General features: G+C 43.7%; 1 protein-coding gene across 1 annotated transcript in view; it reads left to right on the forward strand.

Annotated features, from left to right (window-relative positions):
* Nucleotides 1-11,221, forward strand: part of Spag1 (sperm associated antigen 1) — a 53,152-nt gene that overhangs the window by 9,220 nt on the left and 32,711 nt on the right. The window contains exons 5-10 of the mRNA XM_028766383.1: nucleotides 3,603-3,667; nucleotides 4,500-4,609; nucleotides 5,400-5,505; nucleotides 5,651-5,781; nucleotides 8,123-8,229; nucleotides 10,458-10,641. Coding sequence (XP_028622216.1) covers nucleotides 3,603-3,667; nucleotides 4,500-4,609; nucleotides 5,400-5,505; nucleotides 5,651-5,781; nucleotides 8,123-8,229; nucleotides 10,458-10,641 — 703 coding nt within the window. The remainder of the gene's footprint in view (nucleotides 1-3,602; nucleotides 3,668-4,499; nucleotides 4,610-5,399; nucleotides 5,506-5,650; nucleotides 5,782-8,122; nucleotides 8,230-10,457; nucleotides 10,642-11,221) is intronic.

Consider the following 11,221-nt stretch of genomic DNA (forward strand, 5'->3'; position numbering starts at 1 on the left):
GTCATTCCCTTTTACCCCATAGGTTTCGTGAAGACAGGGTCTCCTGGAGCTCCAAGTCTATCTAGTGCACGTGACGATGCCTTTGGGCACCTGCTCACCTTGGTATTTGGCAGAATGACTGCCCAGGTCTTTCCATTTTTGTATTCTTGTTATTCTTACATATTTTTGTTGTTGACTTTTGTTTATTTATTATTATTTTTTAAATAGGGTTTTCCTATGTAGCCCTGATCATCCTGGAGCTTACTATATAGGCCAGACTGGTCTGAAATTCACAGGAATCTGACTGCTTCTGCCTCCCAAGTGCTGGGATTAAAGGTGTGCATCACCATCATGCCTGGCTATTTCTCTTTTTAATATATATTATTTAATATTTAATATACAATATTAAATATAATAAAATATAGCAAATATCTTTATAACTTATAATAAATATATATTTAATATATGCACACATTATATATATGTACACACACGTGTGTGTGTGTGTATGCCATACTACTGTGTGCAGGTCAGATTTAACGGACTGGCTTCTTTCCATCTACCCCGTGGATTTGGGAGATCGAGCTCAGGTCATTAAGTTTGGTAGCTTGGTACCCACTGAGCCATCTAACTGGCCCCTCAGTTTTTTCTAGAATCTTCAGTTTTATTTCTAAAACATTTCCATCACTCTCTTCTTTGATAATTTACCTTCCTGGACCTCTTTGCTCCTCATTAGGGGTTACATAGGTAGTGGGAGATGCTGCCGTCTGTAATCAGTGAATGCTTAGTCACTAACGGAAGACTGTGTGCTAAGTCTGTGCTTCTGTGCCCTAAACGATAATGACATAGAATTCTTGACCTGGTCTTTACTTTTAAAATATTTATTACTTATTTTTATTTTATGTGTATGTGTGTTTTGCCTGCATACCACATGCATGCAGTGCCTGCAGAGGCCTGAAGAGGGTTTCAGATCCTCTGGAACTGGAATTAAAAACAGTTGTGAGCTGCTGTGTGGATGTTGAGACTTGAACCTGGTTCCTCTGGAGAAGCAGCACAAGTGCTTAGCTACAGAGCCATCTCTCTAGCCCTTTGATGCAGCTTTTAAATGGCTTATAATCCATCGGTATAGACAGATGAGCAGCACAGTGATTCTCAGATTGCACCCCAGGAAATCCTACAAGTTAATGTTTGTTTTCCTGTGAAATAAGGTCGTGCTGTATTGCCCAGGCTGGCCTGAAATTCTTACCTCCAAATGATTGTCCTGCCTCAGCCTCCTGAGCAGCTGGACGTTAGGTGGACACCACTGTATCCAGCAGTGCCGTTGAAAGCAGTATTAAGACCTCACCTTCCCCTCTGCCTTAGCTTGTGTCAAGGCTGGGGCAGCAAACCACTAACACACGATGGAAAAACAAAACCAAACCAATTAATGTAACGCTACCTTTGGTGCAGTGGTAAATTATTATTTTGTTTAATATTATGCCTGAAGACACATACTTTCAGTGTTTTCATTGACAGGCTAAGAAGCATGCAGAGAGCTGCCTGCTGAATAGGAAATACAGTTTTACTCTGCATCTCAACAAAAGTACTTGAGAGCTAGTGAGATGGTAAAGTTGTCTGCTACCAATCCTGAGAGCCTGAGTTGATTCCAAAGGCCACATGGTGGAAGGAGAGATTTTGTTGTTGTTGGTTTTTAGATTTTTAATTTTTATGTGTGTGAGTGTTTGCCTACATGTATCCATATGTGTGCCTGGTTCCTGTGGCAGTCACAAAAGATCATCAGAGCCTCTGCAACTGGAGTTAGCTACTGTGTGGGTACTGGGGACAGAACTCGGGTGTTTTGGAAAAACAACTAGTACTCTTAACATCTGAAGTATCTCTCTAACTCCAAGAGAGAACCAACTCTTGAAAGTTGTCCTTTGATCTACACACACACACACACACACACACACACACACACATACACTATATTTTGTAGCCGCCTGCGGCCATGGGTGAAGTTAGTTCACCTGAAAGGGAGGCTGGAAATGAAAAGGAAACAGAGGCGTGAGAGAAACATGAAGCCAAGACAAAGTTTTCTGATCAAGGCTCAAAGTTTAATATTCAGCTCTTGTATATACATAGGGTAAGCCCACCTGAACCCATCCTTTGTTTTAGCTGCAAAGCAGGCTCAGCAGGCAGCCTCTTCTTCAAAGTTCTTGCAGGAAGTTGTAAATGTAAACAAAACATCTGGATTCACCTAGGTGTTAAGGTCCTGTATAGCAGACAAGGCTGTTCAAATTGCTCAAGGCTGGGAAGGGCATATATTTTTATCCTCTAAATGGAATGCATATTTCACATGGGGTATTTGAAGAACTATATAAGAATTTAAGTACCCCCAGTTTCTTTCTTTAAAAATCTTTTTATATGTGTTTTGCCTACATGTATGTATGTGCACTGTGTGCATGTGTGGTGACCGAGGAGGTCAGAAAAGGATGGGAGACCCTCTAGAACTGGAGTTACTAAGGTTTGTGAGCCAGCAGGTGCTAGGAACTGAACCCAGGTCCTCAGCCAGAGCAGCCAGTGCTCTTAGCTGCTGAGCCATCACTCCAGCCCCAGTACCCCAGTGTCTCCTCAGCTGCTTTAACCTCTGAGCGGTGCCACTTAAATTAGTTTTCTGACAAACTGGTTGGCTTTAAACAAGAGGAATGTGTTTTACAGTACCAGAGACAAGATGCCAACAGCCAGTGTATTGGAGGGCCATGGACCTTTGAAACCTGTAGGGAGGCCCTCCTTACTTTTCCAGTTCCTAGTATTGCTGGCCATCCTCGGCCATGACAGCTGAGCTCTCGTCTCAACCTTCATCTTCAGTCTCCCGCCTCTCGGTATAGTCCTTGGGTAGCATGTCCTGCTTTCCCATCATAAATCAGCGACAGGTCTGGGACCTGGTCCGGGCCACTGTGCCCCTGCCAGGTTACTGGAGCCCTTTCCTGTAGTTTCTTTAAGGGTGGAAGAGGGGAGGCCCACTCTTTAGTTCTCTCTGATGAGGCCTTTGAGGTTATAATCCCAGACTGCTGTGGCAATGTCTCCTGCCACACGGGGAAAGCACACAACCATCAGTAAGAGGAAGTCAGCAGGCAGGGAGTGCAAGGTGTCTGAAGAGAGCAAAGAAGGGAAAGTCCTGCCCAGCAGCACTGGGTCCTTGCCAGTGTGACTGGGACCTGCTTTTGTTGTTGTCATTATTGTTGTTTTTTGATTTTTTTGTTTTTTAGAATTAGTCCAAGTTGTTGTCTGCCTGACAAACTAACCAACCCTTACTAATCCAGCAATGTTGTTATTCTTGTTTCTCTAAATGCCTTGGCTCTAAAAGAATGATTGTGTTTAGTGCTATTTTTATTTTAAGAAACCATCAATGACGTATGTGAGTTTTCATGTATGTCCTTACATGATGCTGTCCTTGGGATTAATACAGATTTAACCCCTGTCTTTCACCTCGGGTTTTGTTACATCTGACACTGGAGTTCTTCTAACCCCACAGGGACCTGTTCTGACCCGTTTGATTTGTTTGTCTTATGCCAGTGGGTTTATGATAAATCCTGGTGAGCTTAGGTTGGATGTATCTCATCAGGTATGGTTTATTCTTTCAGGAAACATATTCTAAAAGTAAGACAGCTAAGAAGAAGATTCCAAGAGATTATGCAGAGTGGGATAAGTATGTTTTACATTTCCTTATTTAAAAGTTGTCTCTGAAAAATTCTCTACTATTAAATGCTAATATTATACATTTACAGTATTATAATATTAATGTTTATAATATTATAAACCTGATACATCAAGTGTCTCAAATTACTTTAGTAAAGTTACCATTTTACCAAACACTTCCACCCCCTTCTTGTTTCTTTTGAGACAAGGTCTCACGATGTGATGCAGGCTGTCCTCCCCCTGCCCAGTCTCCCAGCTGCTGTAATTTCAAGAACTCACTCCCCCAGCTGAGTCTAAGCTCTTCTAATTTCATTGTTTTTTTTTTGAATGATGCCTTTTTCTTTATAAAACCAACCACAAAACAGGTTAGATTTAAGTCTGCTGTTTTTGAAACGGGGTTTCTCTGTGTGGCTCTGGCCATCCTGGAACTCCCTCTGTAGACCAGGCAATATCTGTGAGTTCAAGGCCAGCCTGGTCTACAGAGCTAGTTCCAGGTCAGGGCTACATTCTGAGACCAGGTCTTAGGGTTTGTCCCAGGCATTCCATCTGCAGACACTCAGTGTGAGCCTCGGAGGCAGGGAGAGTGGTGCTGAAGGGAGAGTGATGCTGAGTTGGTTCTTACTTGTACCGTATTATCCTTTTGTTGTTTATTACCGTATTATCCTTTTGTTGTTTCAGATTCTTACTTGTACCGTATTATCCTTTTGTTGTTTATTACCGTATTATCCTTTTGTTGTTCAGGTTCTTACTTGTACCGTATTATCCTTTTGTTGTTTATTACCGTATTATCCTTTTGTTGTTCAGGTTCTTACTTGTACCGTATTATCCTTTTGTTGTTTCAGATTTGATGTGGAAAAAGAATGTTCAAAGATTGATGAGGATTACAAAGAAAAGACTGTCATAGACAACAAGGCTCATTTGTCTAAAATTGAGACAAAAATAGAAACAGCAGGTAATTAGAGAAAAAGGGGGTTGGTTGGTTTCCAACCTTTTAATTGTGGGAAGTGTGTCAGCCAAGGATACTGTCCTTGAGGGCTTCTGATTTCCATGAGCATTTATAGACTTGTGGCTGGAGTTGACCACTCCTAACAAGTATATCTTTAGCTTTTATTGCTCAATTTTGTTTGAGACAGAATTCCTGTAGCCTAGGTTGGCCTTGAACTCACTATAACTGGCAATGACCTTGGACTTCTGATCTTCCAGCCTCTGTTCTCTAAGTGCTGGGGTTAGAGGTGTGCACCACTGTACCTGGCTTTAATAATGAAGTTGTAAAACTTCAAAACATAAACCTACTTTTCTTAGAATATTCTTTTGTTTTCCATTTCTTTTTTTCCAACATTCTTTTTAAAAAAATCTAATTTTTTTTTTTTTGCATCAAACAAAAGAAATGAGACACTTTTTCATCTGAAGTCCATACAAGACCTTTAAGGTAATAGCAAAACCAGCCATAAGGAAACCAACCCTAAAAAAAACAAAACAAAACAAACAGAAATGTGGTTAAAAGAGAAGAAATAGCCCTAAACTCAAGAGAACTTTTATTTTGTTTGTTTAATCTATTGCTTTCTGCTTCATTAAAATAACTATTCTTGGGTGTGGCAGTGTAGCTCAGTGGTAGAACACGTGCTGGGCATGCCTGGCCCCCAGGTTCTGGTTCCAGGGCCGCCCTAAAATAAAATCTGTCAAGTGTTCAAACGTTGGAAGAAGTCATCCTAGGCTGTGCTTCCATGTGAGTTTATTTCCAGGTCTGACAGAGAAGGAAAAGGGCTTTCTTGCCAATCGTGAGAAGGGGAAAGGGAACGAGGCGTTCCACTCCGGGGACTACGAAGAGGCTGTGATGTATTACACCAGGTCAGTGGGTTCTCTTTTCCTTGTGGCTTAGTTTTGCCCTCCTAGGGGCTGGAGTGTGCCTCAGCAAGTTCAAGCCACAACATAACCTCAGCTGAGTTCCTCTGTCTCTCGTCTCCCTGTTGCCAACTTTGTGTTTCTAATGTAGGAGCTTATCAGCCTTTCCCACCGCCACTGCCTACAACAATCGAGCTCAGGCCGAAATCAAGTTGCAGAGATGGAGCAGTGCTCTTGAAGACTGTGAGAAGGCCTTGGAGCTGGAGCCGGGAAACATAAAAGGTAAGCAGGCAACCAGTATCCAGTCTCAGGTCCAGCCGCCTACCTGAGGTACTTTGTGATACTACTTCTTTCAAAAGAAGAAATAGTAGTTGTGGTGGTTTGAACGTTTGACCCATGGAAAGTGGCACTATTCGGAGGTGTGGCCTTAGAGTGGGAGTGGCCTTGTTGGAGGAAGTGTGTCACTGTGGGAGTGGGCTTTGAGGAACTATGCTTAAGCTCCTCCCAGGACAGAAGAGAGCCGCCTCCTGTGGAGGAGCCTGTGGAGGATGGTCCACTTCTGTTGCCTTAGGATAGAGATGTAGAACTCTTAGCTCCTTCTCCAGCACCGTGTTGGCCTGCACACTGCCTTGCTTCCCGCCATGATGATAATGGACTGAACCTCTGAAACTGTAAGCCAGAGCCAATCAAATGTCTGACTTTATAAGAGTTGTCTTGGTCATGGTGTCTCTTCACAGCAATGGAAACCCTAAGACAGTAGTGGAGGACACTGTAAACTGCAGCTGTCACCTAGTCCTAGTGCAAATCTTCGTCCTCTTAGCATCCACTACCTAATAATAAATCCGAAACCCTATAATTCTGAGTTGCCAATACGTATATCACAATATATTCTTTATAAGGCTAAAACTAAGTTATATAATGAGGGAGCATTGCTTAATTTACAGTTATGCCTTGATAGCATATTAATACACATTTGACACACCATTTCTTACATTTCAGAATTATTGAGCCTGGTTTTTTTCCTTCAAGATACCATTTTACTATGTAAAGTTCTCTCGTATAAGGGACCAAGGGACTAGAATGGTACACTGTTAGTATTAAATGATTATAAAATTATAAATTGAAACGTACAAAAAAAATACTAACACAAAATGCCAAAGTGCTTAGTTCCTGACCCTAGCTGATGTAGTCACCAGGACTACACCATGGGTCCACGTGCAAAGTTAACTTGGGATTGTTTTGGTTTAGCTTAGTTTTTTTGTTTTGTTTATTTTGAGATAGGACGTTACTATGTCTTACTCAGGCTGGCCCAGACTTCCAATTCTCCTACCTCACCGACATGAAAACTAGGATTTAGGTCTTCCCCATAACTGCCTCAGCCAGCTCTGATCATTTAGAAATAGCTGTACAGAGCTGGGTGACATGGCCCATGCCTGTGATTCCAGTTCTTAGGAGGTAGACTCAGGGGGACCAGAGTTTAAAGGTTGTCCTTGTCTGTACAGTGAGTTCAAAACCAGCCTATGCTGAGACCCTGTCTCAAAACACTAAACCAAATCAAGCCAAACACAAATAACCCTTCCCACCACCACCAAACAAAAAGAACTGGCTAACTAGGGTTCACGGATGTGCTTTATCTATTTTGGCCAATCAGTGCCTACAAAATTTCTACAAGCAATCTCCTAAGCTTCCAGAAAACGATGAGCTAAGAGCAGTGGTGACTGAAGGAAACCAGTGTGACTGTTCGGTGAGCGGTTCTCCGGTGCGGCAGCAGGCAGCACGGTGCGGGGCATGGGAAAGGGACAGAGATAGGCGATCGATCGATCAGCAGGTCCAGGCTGTGAGACGCCCCGCCCCGGTTATTACAAAGAGACTGGAGCTGAGGAGGGAGATCAGTTCTCTTGTAGCCCCTGAGAAGAGACCCGGATGAGTTACTTTTCTTTGCCGTGATAACACCATGACCAAGGCAGCTTAACAGAGGAGTTTGTCTGAGTCCATCATGGCGGAGAGGCCTGGCTAAAGGAGCAGAGCGCGGAGCGCCACGGGTTTAACTGCAAACCGTAAAGAGAGCCAGTTGGAAGTAGGATGAGTCTTTCTACCTCACAATCCTACCGTGTGTCCACCAGGAGGGCTGCTGCACCCCCTGTCCCCCCAGCCCCCGCCTCCAAATGGCCCCATCAACTGGACCAAATATTGGAACGCCAATTCCCAAGGGGACATTTCTCCTACAAACCACCACGTTGCTCCTTCGTCGTCAGTACCTAGCCACACCCACACATCCAGACAGCACTAGGTGGGCTCCGTTTAAAAGAGAGCACATGAAATGAGAAGTGAGAAGCTGTTAGGAGAAAGAGTTGGAGGGAAGGGTGAGAGGGTGGATTTGACCAAAGCATGATACACATGTATGGAAGTCTCAAGGAATTTAAAAAGCAGGTTGCTACCCCATGAAGCCCCTTCTGCATATGGCAGGGTCATGTACATGCCACCACACGGACCTGGGGGTTCAAGCTCCACCTGCTAGTGTCTTGCTTATACTTTTCCCTCTTGTGGGGAACTTGTTCAAACTATGCTGGCACTATCGTGGTACATGTTAAACCATGGAGCATTTATCTCGGGACACTTTCAGCTCTCCTGAGACGGGCCACCGCATATAAGCATCAAAACAAGCTCCCCGAGGCCTTGAACGACCTGAGAAGGGTGCTGCAGGTGGAGCCTGACAACGACTTGGCCAAGGTAAGGATGGGCAATGACATTTTAAAGCCTAACTCTGTAGTTTTCTGTTTCTGGTCTTCCTTATAGAAAGGTTTTTAAGACAGGGTTTCAGCATGTAACTGTGGTTGGCCTGGAGCTCCCAGTATAGACCAGACTGGAGGGACTTTACAGATTTCCCTGCCTCTGTCTCCCAAGTGCCGGGATTAAGGATGTGGACACTGCCATGCCCAGCTGTTTTGAATATATGTAAAAATGCCATCAGTCAGGCTGGAGAGATGGCTCAGCAGAGTTAACAGCACTGACTGTTCTTCTAGAGGTCCTAAGTTCAATTCCCGGCAACCACATGGTGGCTCACAACCATCTGTAATGGGATCCAATGCCCTACTTCTGGTGTGTCTGATGAAAGCGGCAGTGCACTCATATACATAAAATAAATCATTAAATTTTTAAGAAAAATGGCATCAGACTTGTTGAATAAATCATGTTGGGGGTGAGTCCACAGACTTTACAAAGGTCAAAGGCTGTAAGGTGTTGACATCTCCTTGAGATAGGAGAGAGCGAGCTGTGAGGGAAGTGCAGCTCTGAGCCTGAAGAAGAACTGCTAAGACCGGGAAAGATGTGAGACTTCACTCTATTTGCAAATTAATAAGATGGCTGAGTGGTACATACAAGGTATCTCTGTCTGTCTTAGTTACTGCTTTATTGCTGTGAAGAGATACCATAACCAAAGCAATTGAGAAAGAAAACATTTCATTGGGTCTTGCTCACAGTTGCACAGGGTAAGTCCATGACCATCATGGGGAGTGGGGGGAGTATGGCAGCAGGCAGGCATGACTTAGAGCTTTGGCTTTTGATTTTTGGAGACAGGGTTTCTCTGTATAGCCCTGGCTGTGCTGGAACTCTCTCTGTAGACCAGGCTAGCCTCAAACTCAGAGATCTGCCTGCTTTGGCTTTCCAAGTGCTGTGATTAAAGGTGTGTGCAGAGAGAGAGAGAGAGAGAGAGAGAGTTTACATCTTGTCCACAACCAGCAGACAGGGAGATAGAAACCTCGAAGCCACCTCCTAGTGATACACCTCTTCCAGTAAGGCTACCCCTCCTAATCTTTTCCAAAACAGATCTGCCAATGAGAATGAAGTATTACAATCTGAGTTTACAGGGGCCATTACTCTTCAGACCAGCACAGTGTCCTCGGTCAGACAGGAGGGGCTTTACTCCCAGCCAGCAAGGCTCCTCGTGGTCCTCAGTCCTACACTGATTATACAGAGTAACCCATTTTAGTGCTGAATGAGTGTGTGTGGTGACTGAGGAACCACATTTTAGGATACTAACCCCCTACACACACACACACACACATGAACACGCACACACACATGCACACACACGCACATGCATGCCCCTGCACACACCAATAATGGTATCTTTTAGAGGCTGAAGAGATGATTCAGCAGTAGTAATTAGTAACATTTGCTGATCTTCCAGAGGACCCAGTTTGGTTTTCAGCACCCATATCAGGCAGCCTGTAACTCCAGCTGCAGGGGATTGACACTCTCTTCTGACCTCTGCAGATACCAGCATGTATGATGCCTACATTTACACAAGTAATTTTAAATATTTAATGAGGAGGGACATATAAATGTCTTTCTTTCTAGATGACATAAAATGTCTCAGAACTTTGAACACTATCCTTCACAGTATGTGTTTTTATTTCATCTATATAAACTGCCTGTCTGTGTGAGTGTACACAGAAATACCTAGAAGCTCTCCAGAACTCAGCAGGGTTAAGTGACTACGAGCAGTTCAGGTGACTTATTTTCCTTTTCTTTTTTAAAATGTATTTTCTGTGTATTGGTGTTTTGCATGCATGTCTGCACCACAGGCATGCTTGGTGCCTCAGGAGTCAGAAAGCATTAGAGCTTCTAGGACAGGAATTACAGACAGCTGTGAGCGGCCACGCGGGTGCTGGGAACTGAGCCCAGGTCCTCTGCAAGAGCAGCCAGTGCTCTTAACCTCTGAGCTGCCTCTTCTGCCTGTTTTGTATCCATGTTACAGTGTTACTCACTATCCATTTGTTTGTTTGCTTGCTTATTTTATAGTGGGCATAGTCACTGTAATCAGACAAAACAGTGAAATTATTATAAAAGAAGACTAGACTGAGTTTTCAAGTTTATTCATTTTAAAGTAACTTCATATTCTTTCCAGAAAGAATGATTGTGTTTTATTAAAAGAAAACCATTTAATTATGTTGCAGAAAACCTTATCAGAGGTTGAAAGAGATCTGAAGAATTCAGAGCCTGCCTCTGAGCTCCAAACCAAAGGGAAGAGGATGGCTATTGAGGAAGTTGAAAACTCGGGAGACGAAGGTGGAAAGGGAAGCGGGGATGAGCATGAGGACGGCGCCACGGATGAGCGTGAGGATGGTGCCACAGATGAGGGTGAGGACAGTGGTACAGATGAGGGGGAGGCATTTTTTCACTCTGGTTCTACAAACTGTTTTCATCATGAGGCTTCAGCGGTGGGGGGCAGGGGGAGGCGGTGGGGGGGAAGGGGGAGGCAAGGGGGGCTCTGTTGTTACAGAAATTGTTAGTTTCCCATACTTGTGGTATCTTTACCTTAAAGTCTACAATCAAGTTTAGTGCTGCTTTTCTTTTTAAATTTATTTTTACGTTTATTTCGTGTGTTGGGTACACATGTAACACATATGTGGGGTCAGAGGACAGCTTGTTGGAGCCATTTCTTTCTCTAGTACATTGGTCCGAGGATTGAATTCAGGGTGTCAGACTTGGTACCAAGCACTTTTACCTGCTGGCCAGTCTCCTTCTCCTCCTCTTCCTCATCTTCTTCCTCCTCTTCCTAGTCATCGTTGTCGTCGTCATCATCATCATCATTATTCAGGGCCTCATTGTGTAGCCCTGGCTGTTCTGGAACTCACCTGTCTCTGCCTTCAAAGTGTTGAGATTAAAGGCCATGCCTGGCTACTATCTTTTCTTTCTTTCTTCTTTCCTTCTTTTTTTT

This window comes from Grammomys surdaster, unplaced genomic scaffold, assembly GCF_004785775.1.
Source record: "Grammomys surdaster isolate TR1022 unplaced genomic scaffold, NIH_TR_1.0 63, whole genome shotgun sequence".
In the NCBI taxonomy this organism is placed as follows: Eukaryota; Metazoa; Chordata; class Mammalia; order Rodentia; family Muridae; genus Grammomys; species Grammomys surdaster.